At 54.0% G+C, this 26,072-nt stretch overlaps 1 protein-coding gene across 1 annotated transcript in view; it reads left to right on the top strand.

Annotated features, from left to right (window-relative positions):
- DSCAML1 (DS cell adhesion molecule like 1) overlaps positions 1–26,072 on the top strand; it is a 337,984-nt gene that overhangs the window by 216,262 nt on the left and 95,650 nt on the right. Inside the window, exons 4-5 of the mRNA XM_059181885.1 lie at positions 19,537–19,683; positions 24,567–24,845. Of these exons, the coding sequence (XP_059037868.1) occupies positions 19,537–19,683; positions 24,567–24,845 (426 nt within the window). The remainder of the gene's footprint in view (positions 1–19,536; positions 19,684–24,566; positions 24,846–26,072) is intronic.

The following is a 26,072-nucleotide window of genomic DNA, read 5'->3' as shown; positions in this document are numbered from 1 at the left end:
GTTTAGCAGAGCCCCCGATATGTACCCAGCGCTCCACAAACGGGTGCTGAATACGCATCTGACTTCTCCTGTATGCGTCCAGACCCCACACATCCTTTCAGGCCCGCAGAGAGTCCTGACTCCCTGGTGGAGCCCTCTCTCCTGGTGCCAGCCCAGTGGTCTTTGCCCTTGTCCCTCCCCTTCATCTCCGCACTGCAGCGTTTGAGGAGGGTAGGGGCAGCACCCCGACTTGAACTCCTGTTGCTCTGTGGATGTGGCTTCTCCCCGACTGGATGCTAAGCTTCGTGAGGATCAGGACTTTGTCCTTGACCTTAGCAGTTTCCCAGACTGGCCTGGGAGAATCCCGAGTGCATTGTGGGCCCTTAATACACAGACACTCAGGTGTGTGCTAATCAGATTCCCTGGGACAGCCTCGTCCACCCCGAGGCAATGGAGTGACATCCTGGCAGTTGAAACGCCTCCTGGATTTGAAGCTAAAGCTTGCCCTGTCCACCCTGTTACCTCCAACAAGACATGTCACCTGTTGCGTCCTCTTGGGAAACCTGTCAGTGTTTCATGCATGAGGAGGGCCTCTTGCATATTTCTTTCCTCTCTAATCTCCCAAGGACCCTGGGAAGTAGGTAGGGCAGGGTTTATTTCACCTGTTTTCAAGAGGAGACTGTTATGGCTCAGAGAGGTTAAGTGATTTGCCCAAAATGCTCAGCTGGTAAGTTCCAGGACAGGCCCTCTGACCCGCTCACTCTGTAATTGCCTCCCTGTCCAGCTAACAGGAAAGCAGGGCTGGGAGGATTCAGTCAGAGCCTGGACAGGAAAGTGCTTTGTGGACACCGGGGTGCTTTCTGCCTCTTCAGCAACTGTCCATCCGTGTAGACTGGGGACGGTCCTTGTAGATCCAAGCGAGATGGTCTCAGATGGGGGTTCGGTCAAAGGAGGAGGGCGGAAGAGGGATCCTGCTTCTCTTCCAGGCACCTGAAGGTTCTGACAGCTGGACAGGACAGGGAGGATGCTCCCTGCCGCTCAGCCAGGAGTTAGCTCCAAGGGGAGAGTTTTTACCTCTGTGTCCCCTTTTTGCAGGGAGCAGAGACAGACCAGCGCAGGTGTGATTCCTCCAAGACGTCTGCTGGTCTCCTGGCTGCCTCCCTGGCCCGTGGGCTCTGGTGCCACACCTCCCCAGACTCTCTCCCTCCTTCTCCAGGGCTAGCCCCCCACCGCCCTCCCCCGGCCCCACCTCCTCTTCCCCCTCCTGCTCCCTCCTTTCACAAACATAATGAGTTTGATAAGAAATTGTCTCCTTAACAGGATTAGCCACAGAAATCTCTTGTCCCCTCCCATTCATTCTGTAATGCTCCTGCCTCATGGCCTGTAATTTTCTGCTGGTATCAGAGGCTCCGGACCACCTCAGGGATATTAATTCCTACTTGTTCTTTGATCGTGTGACTGCTGATATGCCAGGATACCCCTCCCCCCCATGGCTGCTGGGTCACAAGGCCTTACAGGGAAATTACACCGAGGGGAAATTACACTGAGGCCCTCACAGGCTGGCTCCTTCCAGCACCAGCGGCTTCCTGGGTTTCTGCTGCTGTCACCCCCTCCTGCTCCACCGTCCCCCCTCAGCTTCCAGTCCTGGGAGGGGAGGGGGGCAGTGACTACCTCTAACTTATTATAGGCCAAAGACGTAGAGCTCAAACTGGAGCTCAAAAGGAGCTTGCTCCTTTCCTTCCCTTTCAACCCCTTCCCCTCCCCACCCCCACACACATGTCCCTCGGAAGATTCTAGAGAGGGACACACAGAGATAGTTGGGCTCAGTGGATGGGTGTCCAGCATTGGGTTCACTTCCGGGGTCTGCGCTGCAGACAACAACTTGTCCAAACTCTCTGAGCCTCAGTTTTCTCCTGTGTACATTGGGGATGACAATACCCATCTGGCAAGGTTGCAGTAATGCACTAAGTACAGTGCCTGACACACAGTAGTAGGTGGTCAGTTAATCCCTTTTTCCTTCTCTGCTCTTACAAAGACTGGAATTTAGTGGGGGTGGGGAATATAGTTCTAAGAATTTACCAAGAAATTATCATCTCAACCCTAAGTTATATCCCCAAGCTCTTTCCTTGAGTGGATTCGCTCTGACCTTTGCCCTCCCAAATTTCTTTCTCTCTATACGTCTTTAGGGACTTGATGCAGAGGAGACTTATGGCCTCCTTAACCCAAAACATTAATTACTAGAAAGCTCAGCATATTGGATGAATCCCAAGAAGAGGTAGCAGGAAAGAAGAGGCTTGCCTGACCTAGGGCCCTCAACTGTGATTGAAGGCAGAGCAGAAAGACATCCTGAGAAAGAGACCACGCCCAGAATAGGCCATGGCCAGGGGCAAGAGGGTCATGCTGGGTGAAACCCAAACTCTGGGTTAGCAGGGCATTTAGAGGGAGAGATAGAGATATAGGGAGGCCCGAGCCTGGAGGAGTTGACCCACCATAGAGATAACTAGGATATTGTTAGAATCAGAAGAGGGGAGGCCAGAGCTAAATCTGTGTTGATTTGGAAACAGTTTTATGACTGATTACTCAGAAAAGTATCAGAGAGTGAGAGGTGGGAAATTGTACCTGTCTGGTGAATGAGCTCAGCATTCCAAGTGCTGGGACCACTCTGCACAGGGTGGGGAGGCAGCCTGTGCCCGGGGAGCTGGTGGGGCCAGAGCTGCACTCAGAGGACCCAGGCCAGTGTCACCACTGGAAATATACATGCACAAAGAGCACAACTGGTGCTCACATCACTGGTGAAGCCCGCACTGTGTGCTCAGCCTAGGGTAAAGCCTTTGCCTGCGTTTGTCCATTGTGAAAGATGGCCTTTGTCCACAGCTAAGGTCAATAAACAGACCCCGGGCTTGCAGGCTGTGGCTGTTGGAACCCCCTAGGGTGATTTGAGACTTCTGTGCTTAAGGAGTTGTGGAATCAGACAATCTGGGTTCTGATCCCAATTATGTTGTTTTCTAACTGTATGACCTTGGGCGAGTATCTGAATCTCCACGAGCCTGGTTTCCTTATCTGTAAGATAGGGATAATCTTGTGTGTGAAGCCTCTTGCACTCTGCTTGGCACTTAATGGAAATCCATAAATGAGAAGGACGTCCCTCCCACCCCCCTCGTCCCTCCCCCGTGCACAGGCACCAAGGAAGACAAGCATTTTTAAGATCGTGAACAAAAACTTAGTGAGTGATAAAAGCCTGGTAAGGGATACAGGTACCCCAGGTTAGGGGAGGAAGAGGAGGAGAAGGCCTGGGGAAGGGAGGTGAGGTTCCCGACAGGTAGGCTGTCATTTCGAGCTTACAGGTGGGGAGATGGCACAGTGGTGGGGAGAAGCGCTCGAGCCGGTTACTGTGGGGGCAGAGCGCTTCTGCCTCTCATCATTTCAATGAGACAGCCTGGCTTGGAGAGCTGATGAGACACGGACGCCGAAGGACTGTGAGCATGTCTGCCTCTCCTGACAAGCACCCTGGCTGGCTTTGCTGATGGACCACACCGCTGGGGCGATTAGCCTGTAAATAGAAAAGCTGGGTGCTCAAAATAATGCAATTGCCTCCGCTGTCTGAGCGGTGTCAGAGGATTTTCATGGGTTCTAAGAAGGGGGAAGCGGGATGCAGGAGTAATCCAGAACCACCAGCCCCAGCGGTCACTCCCAAGTCCTGAGAAGCTTCGCGTCAGCATCGGGCGGATTCTCCTTCCCCTGAAGCTGTGCAGTAAGAATAACAAGAACTAATGTTTATCGAGCAATCGCCGCACAGGTCCCAGGCCAGGCACTTGCATGTTTGCGACAACTTCGACTCTGTGATTCATACTATTATTAGCATAGGTTTATAGATGAGGAAACTGAGTCACAGAGGTTAGGTAACCTGAACAAAGTCGCACTGTGGAGCCAAGGTCGGTCTGATGTCAGAGCCCAAGTACTTAACCACAGGGGTAAAAAGTTTCAGATTCATGCACTCATTCGTCTGTCTGTCCGTCCATCCATCCATCCGTCCATCCATCCATCCATCCATCTATCTGTTCAAAAAATATCTTTAAGCACCACCCCATGCAGGTGCTGAACCCAAAACTGATCCCAGAGTAATGGAGAGGTAAGCAACCCAAGCCGTCGTGGAGGTCATGATCTCATTAATGGGTATGCACTTGACCAACTTCAGCAAGTGCCAGACTTGGGCCATACCAGGGATTGGGAGGCAGCAATGATGGGCAGCTGCCCTTGGCCTTCGGGGGCTCTGGCCACTCATCATGGGAGCTTCTTCTCTCTGCAGCGTGTGGACGCAGGAGGCCTCTGAACCAGACAGTCTCCTGGGGTGGAGAGACAGTAAATCAGGAGGCAAACCTAGGAAGGACAGAGGGGTGGTCTCCACTGCCATCCCGGTGCCCTTGGAGCCACATCGGGGGGGGGGGGGGTGCTTCGAGAGGTCACAGTACCACGCTCCTTATAGCCAAACACGCTTCTGGAACACTGTAAGATTGGCTGTCTCATTCTTTCTCTAACTCCCCAGTTGTCACCACACTGTCCAAAGGAAGGACTGGGACAGAAAGAGAAGACAGCTCCCTGAGACCTCACTGCAGCCCTGCATTACTCCCCCATTACAGAGGAGGAGGCTGGGGGCGAGGCCCTCCTGTCCAGGACCTGGTCCAGGTCACACAGCAGCTAAGGGGGGTGGGTAGGTGGTGGTGGCAGTGCTTCCGATGGCAGATAAGTGCCCTGTAGCATATTCCCAGAAGTCGCAGGGGCGAGGAAGGGGGACATGAGGTATCTGTAAGGAACTTGCATTTTATCTGGGAATACAGGAATGGTTCTTGTGGGCTGGCTAGGGAACAATGTAAACGTGAGAGCTGAGGCTCTCCGGAGTCCCACAGTGTGGCCTCACAGGTGGAGACATGCAGTGTTTGGAAAAGGAGAGAGAATCTGCATTAGCTGAGCTTTCCAAGAGGATGTCCAGAAGAAAGAGGGTTCAAGAAGGGTCTTATAGGGGTGCAGGGGAGGTGAGTGGCCCTCCCTGTGGGAAGGAGCTGGTGAGGATGCCCAGAGGAGAGTGGCATGGCGGGAAGTGGCTTAGCCAGAGTGAGGCTCTGGATTCGGACAGCCCCAGCTCTATGATTTGGGGCAAACTGCTTTGAGCTTTCTGATGGTCAGTTTCCTCATCTGTGAGAGGGGAGGGGAAACCTCTCCCTCAGTAAGGCCGTAGCAAGGAGTGAATGAAAGATCGTGTCAGGGAGAGCCCCTAACTTGGTGCCTGGAAGCCGTCCCCTTGTCCTGAGCCTCTGGTGCAGAATGAGGGCTGGGCCTATGGCAGGGGTCAGGACCCTCAAAGGGCCTGCAGTCTAGGGACGGTGCCAGGCTCCTGGTGACTCAGTGCACACTTTGTCACAGCTGGGATGGTGCACAGGGAAAGAGGACCTGAGACAGATGCGCGGGGAGGGTCTTTTTGAGGAGGGGAGAGTGAGCTGAGCTCCAGCGGGGCAGTGGTCAGCATGCACTTTGGGAAGGAAGGGGGCAGGGGTCCCAGGGGCCAGGGTTGGAAGAGGAAGAAGCTGGGGTTTCTGGAGGAGCAGAGGAAGGCCCCTGTGGCTGGAGTTGGAACCACCCATCAGGGATCAGCGGAATCATGGTGGGCTTTGATGCCCCGTAAAGGATTTTGGTCTTTATCCTGAGAGAAATAGGAAGCCACGGGGTGGTTTATGGTGGGATCAGATGTCCATTTTAAGAGGCTGGAGCTTTAGGGAGGGATATGAATCAAACGAGGCCCCAGCAGGTGTGGACGTATAGTTGGGGCCTTGATGCAGAGTTGGCTGATCACGATATGCGCAAAGTGCTATGGGGCTAGTGATCGCTGCGGAGGCCTGGGGGGGGGGGGGGCTAGGGGGGTCAGAATGGATCTCTTACTCCACCCACGATAAAAGGAAAATCTCAGCTACTCCATGACCCACAGCGGTTCCAGCTGCAGCATGGTCATTGGGGGGAGGATGGAGAACAGAGTTGGGAGCCACACATGGGAGGTGAGCCCTTGGGGGGCAGTCACCGTCCATCTGCCCCAGGCCCAAGGACACAGGGTCCCCCTCCCTGCCGGCCGCCAGGCTATCGGGGTTCTGTAGAAGCAAGGCTGCTTTCCCGGATTGTAATAATAGTTATTTCTATTACACCATGAACATCTGACACATGGAGCGAGGCGCTCGGAAGCCCCCCCAGTGGGTAACATAAAAGTGGGGGTGGGGGCTCCGGGGAGGCTGGGAGGCCATGTGCAGCCGGAGGAGGACGGGGAAGAAAGAGGCTTATTTCAGCACCCTGTTATTACAGCATCTTGTTTTCATAGTTTGTTCAACAGACCTCTCTCCCTCTCCCTCCTCCCCCCTCGCCTCTCTCTTTTTCATCTTCCTCTCTCAGCAAATCCATTTAAATGCAATTCTATTCTTAAAGCGCCCCTCTCATGCATGTCTAATGAATGTCAGGGAAATGCTATTACAATGGGGCTGAGGAGGATCCGATCCGCAGTGTGTGTACAAGTCATTTGAAAGGAAGCCTGGGAGTGCTCCAGCTTTATTACAGCATAATTAGAAATAAAATCTTGTTGCAATAGGAGAATGAGAGATGTGTGCTAATCCTGGGGTAGGGAAGGATAGAGCTGTATTTGGAGAAAGGGACTCAGGGAGAGAGGAGACCAGCCACTGCTCCTGTCTCCCTCCGCCAGAACTCTCCTGCTGGCTCCCCTCCCCAACCCCGTCCATCCCAGCACCCCCTGGGAGCTCCAGGTCCTGGGCAGTGCCCCGGAGACAGTGCTGATGCCCTCCTAGGTCTCAGCTGCCCAAAGCAGTCAACCCACCAGGGCTCCCGGGAGCGGAGTCTGGTCCCTCCCTGGGAATCCACACCGTCCTCCTTGCTCAAGACGCCAGCTCGTGGGCAGCTGGGAGGTGGTGGGAATGGTCTACAGCACCCTGTGCGTGCAGGCCAAGGCCCAGGGCAGGTGGTGAGAGCCCCCCACCCCACTGCTATGGGAATTATACATTCCCTTATCCATTAACTCATTCAGTTACTCAGCAATGACTAACTGACTCCCTCTTATGTGACAGGCACTGAGTTGGGCATGTTCTTTATATCATTTAATTCTCCCAAGAAATAGGTTCAGAGAGGTCCAGTGGCTCACGCAACACCTTCCAGCAAGAAAGGGAAACATGGTTCAAGCCCACGCCCTTTTGAATGCAGATGGGGCCTTTTATGCTCCATGATGCTATCAAACATCCTTGGCCCTCGAGACCTCAGGTTCCCATCCCTCCAGTGACCCCCATCTCTTATAGGGGCCAAAGGCAGAAATAAAGATAGGGAGCCTGGCCCATCTCCCTTCCAGGGAAGACGTGGGGACTCCGCGCTGGTGGCAGCTCAGCATGGTCAGGCTAGGACGACCATGGGGGTCAGACGCTGTTACACCCTTGTAGACCACTCTGGACCGAGGTGTTGAGACCACGTTGGCTCCTGTGCTCAGCACTCCTCAGAGCTCTCGCTGAGATGGGGTTAAAAAGAGAGACACACCCTCCCCCCACCCTTGCCGGGCCAAGTGGAGGGAAACTGTAGAATCATGAGGAAAGTGAGGCTTGGGACATCCCTTCAAAACAAGTCCCTTCAAATGGTCCCATCTCCTCATTCATCAGTTAGGGAGATGGGCCCGGGGGGAGCACTGCAACTTGTCAAAAGTCCCCCAGCAAATTCGCAACTAGGCTTCTCATCTCCCAGGCCAGTGCTCTCAGCCCTACCAGGCCTGCCTCTGCACAAGCCTTTCCACGGGAGAGACTCTTATAAACGACATTTCTAGGTCATGGTGCTCTTCCAAGCAAAACCTCCACCCTTTCTGGAAGACCACAGCTGGGTAGAGGTGTGCAATGTAGAGATGAGGAGACCACCTCAGCGCTTCCAAGTCAGCCAAACCCTAGAGCTAAGCGTGGCCCGTGGCTGGATCCGGCCAGGAAAATATGACTGCTGTGGTCAGCTCTGGGTCCCTCCAGCCTTGCGGGGGAACAGAGTCTGGGTCACACCCCGTGAGAACCGGATAAGTTCGGCGTCTCTCTGTAGTTCCATATCCTCCTCTTTGACCACTCACTGTCTCACCTACAGGGGCAGCAGTGGGCACAGAAGGGAATAGGCCTTCTCGCAAGGCCTCCTGGGAACACGTGGTCTGTTATGCCACCATCGGGAGCCTGACACACCCACCAAGCCCCAGCCCAGCCTGGCATCACACCTTGAAGACAAACTGGAGGCCATGGTGCCTTCGCCAGTACCTGGGAGCCCTTATGCCAGGAAGCAGGCAGGTAGAGCTGCCCCCGAGTGCATGGAGGTTTTGGAATTGTGAGGTGCTCTGGCTTAGCTCCCCACTGGAACCTTTGCTCTAGCATTTGCTCATGCTTCTTGCCGGCCAGAGACAGGGCGAAGTGTCTGGCTCTGCATACCTTATCCAGGTTTCATAGCAGAGGTCCTACCTCCCATCCATCTGGCCTCCTCACGCCGCAGATGCATGCATGCTGCCAGACTTGAGTTCCATTTGGAAAGGGAAAGACTAGCCACATGCCCCTCTAGGTCCCAGACTCCTTGGGCACACTGTGCGGTGGTAGGTGAGATTTGGGTGTTTGAAAGGGAGTGCAGACGAGACCCTACCCAGGATCAAAGCCCCATTCCCCGGGCCAGCTTCCCACCCACGCCACCCCTGCACTATGCCTCCTCTGCTCCTGGTATCTGACGCCCACTAAGGGGTCTTGGCTGGGTCTCTCTGCACCTCTCCTGCTCTCAATGTCTACACCCAGCCTGTGTGGTGTACTAGATGACCTTCAGGACCAGCTGGCCTCTGTCCTCCTCTGCATTCCTACCCAGAAGCCCTCCCTGCAGTGTCTTCACACAGCAGGATCCAGTTCTAGGATCTTAGTGTTGGAAGGGCCCGCAGGGAACAGCATGTCTGGATGAGGGGTGTGTTTGTTTTCTAGGGTGTCTACGACAAAATGACCAGAGTGGCAGGTCCGGTTTCTCCTGAGTCCTCTCCTCTTACCAACGGCTGCCCTGTCGCTGTGTCCTCACAGAGTCTTCCTTCTGTGTGCCTATAGCCCTGGCATCTCTTCCTCCTCCTACAAGGACACCAGTCCTGGTGGATCCATGCCCCACCCCTATGATCTCTTTTAGCCTTAACTACCTCTTTAAAGGCCCCGTCTCCTAAAAGAGTCACATTGGGGATCAAGACTTCACATAGGAACTTTATGGGGACACAATTCAGCCTATGACAGGGAGGCACTAGAACTTAGAACCAGCCAGTACCCAGAGCTGGGTCTTGAACCCACACTCCTGACTCAAATACCCTGTACTATCCACTGTGTTGCAAATCTCTCTTGGGGTCCTGGGTGGAGGCCTTACAGTCCTGGGGGTCCAGAGTCCAGAGAAAAAGAGGAGCCAAAATGGGTCTTGGCTTCCCTGGGGCTTTTGAAACCCAGGATGGCAGTTTCCGCCAGGGTCTCACCATCAGCAGGAGGACAGAAGGGAGTGAAAGAAGGATGCCCAGCAAGGTTGGCCCTAAATAGCATTCCGCAGGCTACCCTGGTGCCGGATCCCCAGGCAGGGCTGATTCTACCCCCCAGAAGCACCAGCTACCCCCATCCACCCTCCTCCGTGGGGCAGCCTGCTTGGGAGGGAAGAGCCGCCTTACCCGCGGGTGAGCTGTCTCGTGCATCTCCGCGCAGCCGGCTGACTGCATTGTTTCTGTAAAACTGTGCTGGATGGAGCTGTAACTAGTAACCTGTATCGATCGCAATTACTCTTGTGGGATTGGGATGCCCCCGGGGGCCGATAGAGACACTTCAAGGCTTTGGCATCCTGAGGCTGCCCCGAAAGCAAACTCGCACGGACACAGGCCAAGTATCTCTTCTTTCCCAAGAGAGACTGAATGATTTTTCTGATCCCGACCAAATCCTGGACTCTGGGCAAATCTCTGTCCATTTCTTCCCACTTCTCTGTCCCCAGCTCCTTACCCTATTGCATTTTGTGACTTCCTTGTGGGGGTGAGGGGTGCGAGCCAAGCAAAAGACCCCTCCCTCGGTTTTCTTGCTTTAGGGACCCCTCGGAGTCCAGGAGCCAAGAAGCCTCTCCTGGGAAGTTTTCCTACGGCCAGGATTCATTCATTCAGCACAATATGCACAAAGATACCTGGGTTCCCATACATGTCTTAATCACGCCTGCCCTGTGTGTTTACACACTTTGTACTGTGGAAACAACCCCCCTACCCCCTCAGGACGTATAGTACAGGACATGTCACGGCCGCTTTCACAGACATTGTCTCCTGGACACTGCAGGAGATTCTTGTGAGACGAGCAAACTAGGGCTGTTAGGACCCCCAGTTGCGGGTGAGACAACAAACGCCCAGAGAGGTTAAGGGATTTTCCCAAAGCCACACAGTTGGTAGGACACAGGTCTCAAGCCTCGCATTTTGGACGGCAAGCAGATGCTTCCCCCAAGCTGCCGGCCCCTTCTCTACCAGCTCTGCCCCAGCAGCCTGGGCCAGTGCCCCCAGCAGTGCATGCGTGGCTGCACATGCACTCTGTTCCCTCTCAGACCCACGCAGCCACCTGCCCATGGCTCTGACTTCCTGACAACACATGCCATTCGGTCGTGGCAGGCTTTGCTGCCTCTGTGTGAGGCCTCCCGGAACAGATGACTGCCTACTGCCTCTGACCGATCGCGTCACCGCACAGGGGCCTCCCAAGGGACATGGCTCATCCGCTCTGTCCATCCAGTACCTTCTGGTGCCGGCTTTAGGGCCTCCTTTCCCTTCCTGCTCACCCCCCACGCTGGCCATGGCTAGGGAGAGGGACACCACGTCCAAAGGAAGCCAGGTACCCAACTGCTGCCTGGAAGGGTCAGCCAAGTACACCTCACCTGGGACAGGTTGGCCAGGGTGCCCTCCAGAATGCAGCTCATGCTCTCCTGGCAGCTGGGTTTAGAGACAGCAGGTCGGGGTTGGTACCGAAGAGCCCGGGGGAGCCCCGGCTCTTCCTCTCACTAGATGCGTGACTCGAACTGGTCCCCACCTGAGCCACAGTCTCCTCCTCTGTACAACAAAAGCGCAGGTGCCGCCTGGGCCAGTGATGGCACTTCATGGGGGACCCATGTGGGAGAGCTGGGCACCTGAGGTCACCCCAATTCAGGCACCTTGGGGTGTCTTGCTTGCTGAGTTTATAAAACCATTGAAGATACTTCGCCAGCGGGACCCAGATCAGTCTCCCAGCCCAGGCAGACTCTGCCCACCAAGGGTGTCTAAAGGGGACAAAGAGAGAAAGTGTCTTGGCTATCGGTTCCCACACACGGGTCTTCTTCCTCAAAGGCCCCAGCCATGGAAACCTCTAGCGTCGGCAGGTGGAGTTTGCCCACAGCGGCTCAGTCCCCCTCCTCTGTCCCCAGAGGGGCAGACCGCCACTCCACCTCCCCCATGGCGTGGCATGGTCCGGTCTCAGAGTTGGGCCCAGGACATGCGGTTCCATCCCAGGACGCCTGTTGTCAGGGGGTCCCTCCTCTGGGCGAGGGTTGCGTTTGCACTGCCGTCCGCTACGGGAGAGATAGTTCCCTGGTTAGGGAAGGATGGGGGAAGGCCAACCTCAGGCACGCTAGAGAGGGGCTGTCCCTGTTTCTCCTTCTCCCTGGGCGGGCTGTCCCGGGTCTCCATGTGCTTGAGTAGCTCCTGAGAAGAGTGAGGTCACTCCCTGCGGGGCTGCCCTCTGAAGATGAGTCAGACATGTCTTATACTCCAGAACCTCCGGCCAGGTCGCTCATTGTCTCCTTCCCTTTTGTTCATGCCACACCATCCTCCACACCCAGCCTGGACCCCACTGAGCTGGGGAGCCAAGACAAGGGTTAAACATTGGCTTAAGGGAGGGGGAGAGGCAGTGGGCCAAACCCTTATGGTATATCAGCACGGGTTCTGGGGCGAGAGATCCCAGAGCATGGGGGACCTCGGGACAGGACTCCAGGCTGGAGAACCTGTTGTCTCCCTTGGCCGGAGGTGCCTCCGCTCCTGCCCGGATTCCTCCGTTCGCCGCATGTGCACTGAACATCTTCTATGTGCCAGCCGTGTTCTGGAGCTGGGTTACTAAAATAACTCCTTGCTGTCAGCGAGAAGCACCACGTGCTCTGAAGACAAACAGGCAGGGTAAGGAATTGGGCAGGGACACGGAGCACAGTCTAATTTTGAGAGAGGGGTCAGGCAAGGCCTTTGCAACGAGATGGTGTCTGAGCTGAGATCTGAACGGGGCTGGGAGTGAGTCAAGGAAAAAGCATTTCGGGCCCAGAAGGAGGGCAGAAGCAAAAGTCCTGGGGTGGAAAGGAGCATACAGACACAGATTTGCAAACCGCTGTAGGAGCTGATCTCCAAGGGGGTCTTGCAGCTCTGCTGTCCTTTCAGTTAAGAATTTACAAATTTAGGGGCACATGGGTGGCTCCATTGGTTAAGCACCCAACTCTTGATTTGGGCTCAGATCATGATCTCAGGGTCATGGGATGGAGCCTTGCATGGAGCTCAAGTTGGGCATGGAGCCTTCTGGAGATTCTTTCCTTCCTCTCTCTCTGCCCCCTTCCCTTGCTTCCTCTCTCTCTCTCTCTCTCTCTCAAAAAAAAAAAAAAAAAAAAAAAAAAAAAAAATATATATATATATATATATATATATATATATATATATATAAATTTCTAGGAAGAAAGGGGCCTTAAAGATGATCCAATTTCTTTCTCTTACTCAGTATTTAAATCCTCTATGCAATATCTCAGCCAAGCGTTTCTTCAGTCTCTACTTAAATACCCCCGGTGACAGGAAACTCACTACTTCGCGAAAACACTCATTCTAATTCTTTATAATCTTGACTTAAAAATTTTTCTTATTTTAATCACAGTAGAATCCATATAACATAAAATTTGCCATCTTAATTATTTTTAAGGCTTATGTTTTTATTTCAGTAGCATTTCGGCTCCGTCTTGAGTTCAGAAATGTTAATAAGTGCAGCTTTATCTCGCAAACCTGGAGCTCTGTACCCATGGAAGACTACTTCCCATTTCCCCTTCCCCAGCCCCTGCCACCCACCATTCCACTTTCTGTCTCTACAAAACTGACTGCTCTAGGTACCTCCTATCAGCGGAATCAGACCGTATTGGTCTTTTTGTGACCGCCTTATTTCCCTGAGCAGAATGTCCTCAGGGTTCACCTACACCATCACCTGTGTCAGAATGCCCTTCCCTTTGAACGCTGAGCAACATTCCATCATGTTTCTAAACCACCTTTCCTGGTCCACTCGTCCATCAGCAGACACTTGGGTTGTTTCCACCTTTCACTAGTGTGATTGATGCCATGAACAGGTGAACAAAGTCCTTTTAAAGACCCTGCTTTTAATTTTTCCAGGTACACACCCAGAAGTGGAATTGTTAGGTCACAGAGTAATTCTATTTTTATTAATTTAAGGAACCTCCATCCTGTTTAACTTTGACTTTGGAAAGCTCAAACATAATTATTTTCAAAAGTGATTGGATATAGCAGACACAGTGATTAGCAGTGGCAAGAGGTTTGCCAGACGTAGAAACGCTCAGTACTGGGGGTGCGCTAATCTGGGAAGGCTTCTTGGAGGAGGTAAAATTAGAGCTGGTATCTGACTTTGCTGTGTTGCTGTTTCATCATGAACAACATGCCGATAAAACTACCTTCAAGTTTCGGGGAGTGTCATTCATTCGTTCTAGAAATATTTATTTCTAGAGCACCTACTTTGCAATCAGCACTGCTTTCACACTGAGTGAAATGAGAGACTATTGGAGGGCTTTGAGGAAAGGAGCCACATAATCTGACTCCGGTTTTAAAGGCTCACTTGGGCTGTAGGTTGGGAACAGATGGAGGAGGGACAGGGGCCGAAGCAGGGAGCCAGGCAGGAGGCTGCTGTCCCTGCTGTATTTGGTCATTTCTGTTCCCTTTTTAGGGGCTGGGAGTGGGATCCGTGGAGCCCATACCTTCCTGCAAACCCTCAGCTCCTTCCTCCTCTTCTGCCCAGCACCTTCTCCCCACCAAACAGATCCTCCCTCCTGCCTCTGAGCGCAGAGAGAAGCCCAGCCTCAGCAGAGGGCAGGCCCCCTGCCCCCCTGCCACTTGCAGCCCCCTGGAGCTGCCAGGAGCTCCAAGATTTCTAGTGTTCCTCCCTCCTGCAGCTCTGGGGAGTCTCTGAGGCCCAGCTGTTTGACCTTTTGAAAAAGACCAAGAAGATGCTGTTGGTTCACCCAGCCGCTGTGTGCGGGACCTCTGCATTACCGAGGGCAGGCAGCCCCTTTCTTTATGGCCAAGCTACTGATGAGGAAGGAAGGGGAGAATTTGCAGGAAGCCCGGCCACAGGGACCGAGCGCCCCTCATCTCCTTGAGGTGGGGTCACTTGGATTGAGGATGATGGAGCCCCACCAGTGTACCAAGGCCTCTCACAAGCCACATTTCATCTGGCTCTCCCAATGGCTCCGTGACGTAAGGTCTATTTATTATCTCTGTTTTCCTGAAGGGGAAACGGGACTCAGAAGCTGAGCGCCATCAGAGAGACGTTGGTTGTCAGAGGGAAGGGGCCTTGTGAGTTTCTCTTATCCCACGGCTCTCTGCCCTGTCTGCATGTTTCGGGACCTGAAAAGATTTCTGCAAAGACCAATTTCTTCAGAGACCACACCCCCAGAGATTCTGAGTTTAAATTTAAAAGTTGCTGAGATGATTCTAATGTCCAAGCAGGGTGGGAAATACACATGTACCCTACCTCCCCCCTTTCTTTTGCAGGAGGGACAACTGAGGGCCTGGGAGACTCCTGGACCCCCTGCGGTCACCCAGTGTCTGTTTCCCAGGGCTGTCCTAACAAGTTACCACAAACCCGATGGCTTAATGCAGCAGAGATTTACCATGTCATAGTTCTAGAAGCCAGAAGCCCCAGGTCAGGGTGTCCGCAGGGCGTGCTCACCGTCCTGGCTCTAGAGGGGAATCTTCCTGGCCTCTTGCATAGCTTCTGGGGTGGCTGGCAATCCCACATTTATTGCCTTATAAATGCATCACCCCAGTTTCTGCGTCTGTCTTCACATGGCCTTCTCTCTGTGTTCATGTGCCTGTGTCCAAATCTCCCCATTCTTAGAAGAGGACCAGTCACACTGGATTTAGAACCCACGCCAATCCAATATGGCCTCATCTGAGCTTGATTATGTTTGCAAAGATCTTGTTTCCAATGAGCTCCCGTTCACAAGCCCTCCATTTTGGGAGATACTTTTGAACTCAGTGCACAGTCCATCGTTAGTGGAAGCGCCAGGACTCCAATCCAGCCTCCTAAATCCAGTCCTGGGCTTGGACCCTTTTTATCCTCCTCTTCTCACTAATGGCCTCCATCAGGTCTCCCCACCCCTCGCCAGCCCCCAAGATAGCACCTTTCCTGATGGAAGAACATTGTCTTCTAACCATGGAATCTCAAACGGCAGAGACCAGGTCCAAGACCTCTCCATGGAGCACAGTCCAGGACCTAGGGATGCTCCACAGACACTTGATAAACCAAACTGAACTGAATATATGAGTGCTCTCTTACATTATAAGGTATAAGGTAGTGAGGACCCCACTGACAGAAGCAACCAAGAAGAGGCTGCTGACCTTATGTCCCTATGAGAAGGGCTGCCATTCTAGGAGAGTCAGTCTAGCACAGAGCTTTGGAAGAGCATGGGAAGTGGACTGATCGTCTGGACTCTGCCATTTACTAGCTGTGTGACTGTGGGTAGGTTATGTAACCTCTCTGTGCTTTGCTTACTAAAAACAATAGTATCCATTTCAAAAGTGTTATGGGAATTGCATAAGATAATGTTTATGAAAGCCTTGCCCTGACATGTAATAGGTGCTCAATAAATACTGAGCTTACAAAAGGAGAGGCCCGCTCCAGATCACCAGGAAGAAGGACGGTAAAGCAGGGGTGGAGAATTTGTAGTAAGAGTAAAAAGAAAAAAGGAACCACACACTGTGCCTCCCTGGTTACGGGCAAGTTCACAGGCGATGCTGCAGCTTTTGGCAGGTGATAGTCCAGCAGCATCAAAGCAGTCCGCACTGAAACACAGATCCGTATCCCAGCCTTAGAGCCTAAGGGAAAGCGACCTCCTGGCGTATGCCCATGGCGACTCTGCTGGAATTTGGGGTGGAACGGTATTGATGACCAAAGATGTCTCCTGGCCCTTGGCCACCTCATGCTGTTAGTACCTCCCAGTCTCAGTGTCGACCCAACATGATCCCAGACCCGCATTTCCATATGGCCTCAGGATGGGGGCTGGACATGGAGGTCGTGGCTGCCACTCCCCCTCCTCCAGCCGGACCCAGCCTACCCTGAGAAGAAGGAACCAGGATGAGGGATAACTGCTCCTCTACCCGTTCCGGGGAAGGCCGTTCCCATTTGGGGTGTGGAGCAGGGGCTGCCCGACTGCCAGGCCACACCATCAGAGCCAGCCCTGGAGGCCAGCTGTTCTGTGGATCCCTGGCCCCTCTGAACCCCCCACCAGCTGGCTGTGCCGCCCCCATCCCACACCGTATGCCACTCACTCCGCCGGCCTCTTGCTGCTCCCTTCCCCAGCAGGGCCCATCATCTGATTCTCATCAAACATGCACAACTGATGTTGCACAAGTCCCCCCCAGAGGGGATTAACATAATACCCCTGATTTCTCCTTCCCCTCTCTCTTCCCCTCTCTCGAGCGAGCAAGCGCTGTGCCTCCCCCTGGCTGCGGCCCGCCTTTGTTTCACGAGGAGCGATATACTGTGTCTGGAAATGTTACTGCAATTAAATATGCACAAGAAGGGGGGAAGGGAGGGGGGAAATGAGGACAATGAAGGATGTGAAACATCAGACGCAGCAGCTGCTTGTTGCCATAGAAACCCCAGCTCCCCACCACCATCCCCGCAGCACCCCTTCCCAGCTTAAAATTCCAGTAGGACCAAGTGTACCGTCGTCCCGGGGTGCTGGGGGCCACGCGATCACAGGGTCCAAGCTGCTGGGGCTAGAGCACCTGTAGGCTGCTGAGGTGGATTTGGGGGTCTCTCCCCCCACAAACACACACCTCCGACCAGATACTTCTGATTGGCAGTAACACCCTCCAGTAGTTCTGCATTCCAGTCCCAGTTACATAATAAATCACGGGAGAGCTTCCGCATTTGACTTTGGGATGTCACAACATGGAGACAAAACGGCACATTCAGAGTCTGGTGGGGAAGCCAGGCTTTCTCTGTGCTTCCCCCGGGTCCTCTCCGACGGCTGGCAGCGAGGCTGGGCTCCCTTCCGCTTCCTTCTCGTGTCTCACCCACAGCACTGAGTGGGGGTCTGCAAGGTGCAGTCTGGGTAATGGAGAGGGCGTGGTGGGGGTCCAGAGGACAGGCAGGCTGCCAGATGGTCCAGTGTTCTTCCAGGGGGGTGGCCCCAACAATCTGCCGCTCGGTGGGGAACCATGTGACATCCCAGACCTAGTCCCACACGGTCAGGTGTCCAAGAGTAGAGAGATGGCAGTGGTCGGACCAGGCCTTAGCTGAGTATGAGCTGAGTGGGAGGTACGGTGTAATGGGGCTGCCTCCCACTCCAGCGCATCCCCTGAAAAAAGCGAACTGTCTTGGGCCGGGCATTGGTAGTCGCACTGTATCCTGTGCTCTATCAAGGCTGATAGTTAGGTACCCCCCCGGCACCTAGTAGGTCTAATCCGATACAAAGGAGGATGGGAGATATGGAGGGGAAATTCAGAGATCAATAGATAAACCAACATTCATTAAGAAACAAGAGATCATCCATTTTTAAGAAGTTCCTTGAGACCATATTAAATAAATATTAAAGATAAAGCTTCACCTGATGAAAAGTCAAAGGGCGTGACAGCTCCTTTCCAGTTGGTGAGGGAGGTGTCAGTGACGCAGGTTCGGGCTAGTTCCCTAGGGCTCCAGGGAATAGAACCAGGACCCGTGGAGGGAGCCACCAGGAGACCAGTTGTGACCAAGGAAGATGTCTCTAAAAGTCAGAACTATCTACTTCGGAGTGGACCACTGAGCGAGGTAGTGAGTTCCCCAAACCCAGAGACATTCAAAGGAAGGCTGGAGAACCTTTGTCAATGATGCGGTCAGGCACCTTCAGCTTTCAACCCTACAATTCTATAGCATTCCTTGTCACCAAGTGTCATTAGGCGAGATCCCAGTCCCCTGGTGCTGAGGCTGGTGCTCCGGGGTGGTGGGACACCACAGGATGTTTCTGAGAGCCAATGTTCAGAGCTCTCATCATTGGTTGAGGGGATCATCAGCCCCCAGGTGGGAGGAAGCAGACCTCTAAATAATAGGAGTTGAAGGGCATGGGGCCACCCAAAGTGTTTCCTTATGAGAGCCTGGCATTCGAATGTTAGCAGGTCCCTCCAGTGGAGTCGGCATGACCCTCTCCCCTATAGCTCCTTTTTAAAAACACTGTACGGTCTTGATTCCAGTGCCCACTTCTGGTGGAAATGGCAGCGTAGGGTCTTTTATGCCTGTCTGGGGAAGCAGCCTAGTCCTCAGAGAGCAGGCAGAGGGACCCAAAGTCAGCATCTCACTCTCAGTCTGGCTGGACCTTGGGTAGGAGGGCGCTGTCTTGGGCTTAGGGCATCTGAAGCTGAATGCAATCCCCGCCCCAGCTGGCAAGTCCATATTCTCCCCTTTTAAAGTGAGCCCTGACTAGGCTCAAGTTCAGGGTTTGCCTTGGGACCTCGGACAAGGAAATCCACTCCACTGCTAAGTGGCGTCAGATGTCATAATCCGCAAAATGGGTGTCCTGTCCCCTGTCCTAACGGCTTCCCTGCCGAGTCCTGACAATAAGACCGTGGAAGGACCGGGAAGAGGAAAGCACAGCATCTGTGCCTTTGCCTCGCACAGAATGAGCATTTAAGAACCGAGAGGTGAATGAGTGTTGTAACCCTGGCTCTCCGCGTCCCCACTGCTAGCATAGGTAGCCTCAGCAACTGTTCGCTGAGTGAACGGATGACAGAAACTCAGAGAAATGGGTTTAGGCTTGTCCTGGGCTCCATACGTGGGGAAAGCTGGGATCCAGAAGGCCAGATTTATGTTCTGCTTGTGTGACTGACGATGGAGAGGACACCTCAGATGCCTGTAAGAACAGATGAGTGTGGAATGTGAAGGAACTTTCAAACTCTTGCCCAGAATTAGGAAAGATGAGGATTTGCTGTACGCCAGACACTTCATTATGATTTCAGTCCTGTGATGCATTATTTGCACCTCCTTGTGTGGGTAAGGCTCAGAGACGTTAAGTGATTTTCCCAAGGTTACACAGCTATTAAGTGGACACGTCAGTTTGGAACCCAGATCTTGGCTGACTCTAAAGCCCACCATCCTTCTGTAAAAGTCTGAAACCTCTAACACCTAAAGGGATAACAGTTCTAGGAGGAAGGCAGCTGCCAGCCTGAGTGGCTTCTATTGGCGTGCCCTGCCAGGGGAGTAATGGAGTATGTCTTGATTGTGTCTCCAGAAAACAGGTTTTTTATTACTCACCACGGCGGGCTGTACATCTCTGACGTGCAGAAGGAGGACGCCCTCTCTACCTACCGCTGCATCACCAAGCACAAATATAGTGGGGAGACCCGGCAGAGCAATGGGGCCCGCCTCTCTGTGACAGGTAGGCAAGAGGGTTGTGGAGGGCACTAGCCCACCCTGGGGATGGCCGTGTCCATGCCATGGATCTGGGACACTGCTGCGTACTGAGGTCATCAGGGGACTCAGAGAAGGAGATTAAAGAACAAAAATACAGGGTCCAGCAGGGCAGAACATGTCTAGTATGGTTTGGGGTGCCCTTCATATAAGAACCTCAGAGTCTGCACCTAAGCAAGCTACCTCTCCTGGAGAATTGATAATGAAGGTGAATGCAATCCATCTTCTCTTTCCCCTTTTTGCCTTTGCTGCCAGGAAGCTCATGAGTATAACCCGATGTTCATAGTAACAATGAGGTTAGATTAGATAAGATTTGGGAGGATTTTGTTCCTTCATGACTCTAAGTATTTTTTAAGATTCTATTTGCCCTGTTTATGAGCCCATGTGTTTCTTCTGTTATAGATTGAGAGTAGGCAGGATATGATCCATAAACAACAATATTTATAAACTAAAGAAAAGATTCTATTTCTGGAATGATTATCTCTTTTTTAAAGGGATAGAAGCTAAAGTTTATTGAGTCCCGTGTGTGCCAGATCTTATCTATTAGGCATCATAATATTCTCGTGAGGGGTACGCTGTTCTGTTTTACAGGTGAGAAAAACCAGATCTTAGGGAAGCCAAGCAACTTGCCCCAACTGTTTAACCAGTGGGAGGCAAAGCCAGGACGTTCCCTCTGCAGCCAGGGTACCACCCCTCTCTGCAAGGAAGGGGTCATTTGAGCACCCGCACATGCCCCAGTCACAGAGTAAAGGAGGGCACAGGGTCCCCCTCAAGGAGCAGTGCCTTTCTGGAAGCAGTGCTTTTTCAAACTCTTGACAGCAATCCACAGATAGACATTTTTATCATAACCTGTGCAAGGCACATTGATCGCTCCTACCACATGCATTTAAATGAACTCTGCTATTTCCTATTCTATCGTATCCAATTTTGATTTATCTAAATGCTGGTCGCAACTCACCAAATGGATTTCATAAGTTCCTAACCGTTTGTGACCTACAATTTGAATATCTCTGCTGTAGAGGAGGTGGGATTGGAGTGGCTTGTGGAAGGAGGGTGAACCGATAACATGGTCGTTTCGGAGACCAGATTCACCCAATTGTGCAACCTGTCAGGGCCTCTGGAAAAGTAGCCTAACTAGAGGACCGACTAGAGGGTTCTGTCTCACTCTCACCGTCTGGGGTTCAGGGAGGATGACACTGACCCTCAGATTATCTCTATCCAGACCCTCTCTCATTTGCCTAGCCCATTTGAGGAGCAGGAGACAAGAGGGTAGGGCTCTCTGATCCCTCTTTGTGTCTCCAGCAACGGACCCTGTGCCTGGCACATAGTAGGTGCTAAGTAAAGATTTGTGGACCTAACCAATGCCAAGGGAAACTGCTAGTAGCTGCACTGAGGGCCTCTCTCTTTGTGGCGAGACTTTGGAATCTGCAGCCCAATTCCCCAATGTGTTAGAGTGGTTCCTTCGGAAGTACTGGGACTTGTTTGCATGCTGCTTTGCATCTCATTTGCATGCTTCTCATAAAACAGGGGAATGGTGCAGAAATCCCCCCTTCCTGCCGGCCTGCTTCTTTCTCCTGCACAAATATTTAGTCCCTTCCTCCTGCCAACCTCACCTCCACTTTTACTGGGGGAGTAGACAGGTGTCTCTCAAAAAAGACACCCTTTAAACCGGAAGCTGTGCCAACCCTGATCTCCTTCTGGTCTCCATTCCCCACCAGCTGTGGGGAGAAGGGGGGTTGGGGCAGGAAGAGAATGAGAGATGCTGTCAGAGATAAAGCCCAAATGAGAGACAGAAGTAAAGACAGGGAGGCCCCCCAGGCAGACAGAAGGGGAGAGGCGCAAGCACAGACAGACCGAGGACAAGGAGAAAACAGAACAGAAGAAAACCTGCCCAGAGGGACAAAGGCAGAATGGGGGCTGAAAGGAGCAGGAGGGACCCAGAAGGAAGGGAAAAGAGGGACGCAAGGAGACAGGGTCCCAGTGGTGACATGGCCCTGATGTGATGTGGCGTGACAAGGCATCTGCAAGCTGCTTGTCTCAGCAAACGTGCAAGTGATACCGGAGGAAGGCAGTGCAGAGGGGGTGCAAGGGGGGCACGTTGGGGAGCTCAGGCCTCAGCCTCCAGCCCCATGTGCCACACATCCACTCCAGCTTAAGGAGGGCGCTCAGTCAGTCCTGAACTAGAGAGGCTGGTCACGGTTTCTGCTGCGGAGGTTCACCGTCTAGTGACCGGCACCCCCGAGAGCCCCCAGGCCAGCAGGAGTGGCCGGACTACCCGGGGAAGGGTGGCCCCATCTCCCCAGCCCCCAAGGCAAAAGGAGGGAGTGAAAGGGTCCACGTGGCAGTGTGTCCTCCACGGTCATTTAGTGAGGGCAGCAACCACACCCGTGGGTTCCTCAGTCCTCACAGAGTGTTCCAGAAAGCAAGAGGGCGGGAAGGAAGATGGGCACAGGAGATGTGTTGGATAAAGGACTCTGAATCCAGCCCAAGGTGCTGGCTTAGCCTCACCCCTCACGAGCTGTGCAAGGTGGCAGAGAATAAGGAGAGTCCCAGACCTCGGGCTCCTCATCTGTAAAATGGGAGCAACCCCCACCCCAGCTTGTTGTGAGAAACGGGGACCAGATGGGCAAAGCTTAGCGTGTGTCTGCCACGTGGGGAGCACCCAGGAGACGAGCTGCCGTGTTGTGGTGGCTGTCTTGTTCCTGTGCTGTAGCTGCATCATTGTTTCTACTGCTTTCCAAAGAGCGTCTGTTGGGGAGGGGGAGGAGAGTGACTTTCCTCTTTCTGTACGGTCCACGGTGAAGGAGGCAGTTGCAAGAACGGTCTGAGCTCCCTAAAATCCAACCCCCAAACAGCCATTCCGAGCATGTAGGTCCTTCGTAGAATTTACCGAGAGCTTCCATGAATATGAACTCCAGGCAGTACACATTATCATCTGCCTCTATAAAGATGAGACCAGTGACCAGAGAGGCTGGCCGAGGAGTCCAGGGCTCCCCAGCTCATGGGGGGGGGGGGGCTAAGCCATGTGCAGAAGCCGTGTTCAGGGCACCTTTCTGGGGCAGCATGGCTCATCCAATTGGAGGAGGTCCCAGCAGCCTCCGCAGGGCGCCCCGAATGCCCCTGGAGATTTCTCGGGGCTCAGCCATCTGGCTCCCCCAGCCCCACGCCAGCCCTGGCAGCACCCGATCCCCCCGGGGCTGTCGCCGGTACACGCCGCAGCATTTTACTTCTGCTCCGGAGTAATGAAAGAGGCTTCTTTCCCTCAGAATTTAATTTCACGCCTGAGACTCGGTGATTAATTCCCTCCCCCCGCCCCTTCTTCCACCGCCCCGTCGGCCCCTCCGCTTGTAAATTCTGCGGTGTGCCACGGAATTTGTGTATTTTGCATCAATTAAGTGTCACATTGAGTAATTCTTCCCTGGCACTGGGTTTGTTTATCCCGACCATCCCCACAGGGTTGCGTGGGGAAGAGGCCATGGAAGCGGCTGAGGAGGGAGGGCGGGGGCAGAGCGGCACGGAGACTTCGCTCAGCCAAGCTCTCGGACACGCGTCTTGCCTTGTTGCCTACAACAGCCTTACGAGACACCGAGGCAGCGCCAGGACCTCAGGCTCTGAGCCAGGATGAGACTCGCCCAAGGTCACACTGTTTCCCCATGGCCGGGGCGGACCCGCACCAGGCTCTCCTGATTCTCAGCCCAACCTCCTTCTGAAGAGGCACGGAAGGTGGGAGGGAGTAGAGCCTTCTAGAAAGTCTCTCCCCGCCACCACGCAAGAATTCCCCACCCAACCCTTCTCCAAGGGAGATGAGCTGAGGACGGGAGACATTTGCCATTAGTCAAGGAGGGTCCGGAGGGGATGCCTGCCTCTCCCACCATTCATTGTTGAAATGACCTCAGTATTAGATCACTCCAGTTACTGAACAAGGGTGGGCGAGACCTGATTTGTGATCTCAGCTCTGCAGTGTGATCCTGGACAGGTCACTGCACCCCTCTGGTCTCTGACCCTCCTCTGTCTGTGGCCACCAAGACCCCTGAGCCAGCTCAATGAGTCCAGGAGCCCCCAGTCAGCCTCCCCCGGAGATCAGGGGTTCAGCAGCCACAGGCCTGGTCTGTGTAGACACAGGAGATCCACTCACAGAATCCCACCAGCCAGGGGCCTGGGACAGCCACAGGTCAGGGCCATGGGGCCTGCAGTCACGGCTCTCTCTTGCTTGGGAGTATAAAATGGAGAATTATTCAGGATGGTAGGTGTGGTTTGCAGAAGGCTTAACTTCTGAATCCTTCTGGACACAGATGGAAAAGCATGGCCCTCTCTGAGTTGGCTAGGATCGCAGGTGGGAGGAGACAGGACAGGGCAGCTGGTTCCCCCAACCCTGAGGGGCACCCCCAGGCCAGTCCGAGGCCCAGACCAAGGCTTACCAGAATCGCAGATTCGAAAAGTCATGACTCTCGTGTCGCAGGGTATCCCTTCTCCCCAGTCTGGGCCAGGCTCCAGGCACCGTGTCTATGAAGGGAGCTCTCACACACTCTCCCTCTCGGTACGTCTCTCTCTCTCCCTTGTTGCATCTGTCTGTCTGTCTCTCTGCCCACACTATCCTCTTCCCACCTCCCCCAAGCCCTTGCTTCTCAGTCATGGCTCTCAGGCCTCTATCTGGCCTGAGTAGGAGAGTTTGGGCCAGAGTCTGGGGCCCAGGAGACACCACAAGCCGTCCCACACTGGGCGTTGTGCATGCTGGGTACTGGTGGGCAGCAGGTGCCGATTCTGGTGCTTGCCTCTCTGCTCCCCCCACCCCTCACCCCTGCACCTGCTTCATCCTGCTGGCCAGGGGCACTGATGCTCTCTGCCTTCCAGACCCTGCCGAGTCGATCCCCACCATCCTGGACGGCTTCCACTCCCAGGAAGTGTGGGCGGGCCACACCGTGGAGCTGCCCTGCACGGCCTCCGGCTACCCCGTGCCTGCCATCCGCTGGCTCAAGGACGGCCGGCCCCTCCCGGCTGACAGCCGCTGGACCAAGCGCATCACGGGGCTCACCATCAGTGACCTGCGGACGCAGGACAGCGGCACCTATATTTGTGAGGTCACCAACACCTTCGGTTCTGCAGAGGCTACGGGCACCCTCACGGTCATTGGTGAGTGGGGAACCCCTTTGCCAGGCCTAGGAACCTTTGAGAGCACTGCAGTATGACAGGGAGGGGCGGCACCTGCCTCTGGCCAGCCCCAGGGGAGAATCCCCTGGCTGGGGAAGGCAGCAAGACATCCCAGGAAATGCCCTGGGTTTGAAATCAGAGGATCTGTTCCTTGGTTCTGGCGTTATCAGATAAAAACTGACTTTGGGCAAATCATATAACCGTGGTCACCACCTCAGTGTCCTCTTCTATAAAATGGGAGAATGATCCCAGGCCTTCCTGAGGTCAGAAGGGTCAGAAGGGACCCTGAGCGTGACAGTGACAGTGACGAGCTCACGGGGCTTCCTGGCTTGTTGAAAGGGAGGAGTGTGTGCCCTAAAGGAAATAGTGCCGATGTTCATCCAGTAGAGAGGACGTACTGTAGCCCATCAGACACGATTCTCAGAATATTTCACAATAATTGATGGGGACACTGATGAATCAGATCAGACTCAGGAATAAATGACAAGGAGGGCTTTCCAGGATCTGCAGGCGGGGTATCAGCCTGTCCTGGCTTTTCCTCCCGAACCCGGAGCCCTAGACCTCCAAGGGTCCGGCAAGACCTTAGGGGTGGGGGGGGGGTGCTTCACAGACCATGCTGCTGCTGAGCCCCTGGGCTGAGGTCAGGCTCTGACCACAGTGGGGCTGGGATTTGGAGACCCCTAGGGAATCCATCCCACCGAACAGCTGCATAGCCTGAGGCCTCACTGAATATGATATCGAAGAGTATCGTGAGGGTCCCTGAACCTGGATGGTGGGAGGAGGCTGTCCAGCGGTGATCCACCCTGCGGCAGAGAAGTTCCCTCCACTACGCCGACTGACCAGAGCAGCCCTCCTCCCCTGTCCCCTCCCCGTCTCAAGAGCATAGAGCTACAGGTCTGCAGACACCTCAGTGTTCTCCCTGCTCAGCTGGCCTCCTGGGCCTGGGTTCTTGTTCTACCACCCCAGCCCAGATGTGAGCCTGGTCTCCTCCCTGTGGTCGAGGGCATCTTAACAGTCAGGGTACATTTATCCGCGGTGCTGGGAAGAAGTCCTCCCCGTGGGAACACGTGTGAGGCTGGAAGAGCAAAAAGAGCCCCGGGAAACACACTGGGGTGACAGCCCAGGACACAGATGCTTAGGTGAGAGTGTTGAGAGAGCCGGGGACCAGGGGCTCCTCGCAGCCTAACAAGCCCCGGCTGGCAGGGCAGG

This window comes from Mustela lutreola, chromosome 1, assembly GCF_030435805.1.
Source record: "Mustela lutreola isolate mMusLut2 chromosome 1, mMusLut2.pri, whole genome shotgun sequence".
Lineage (NCBI taxonomy): Eukaryota > Metazoa > Chordata > Mammalia > Carnivora > Mustelidae > Mustela > Mustela lutreola.
The sequence above is the reverse complement of the archived record's forward strand: the minus strand, read 5'-3'. Positions and strand labels throughout refer to the sequence as shown.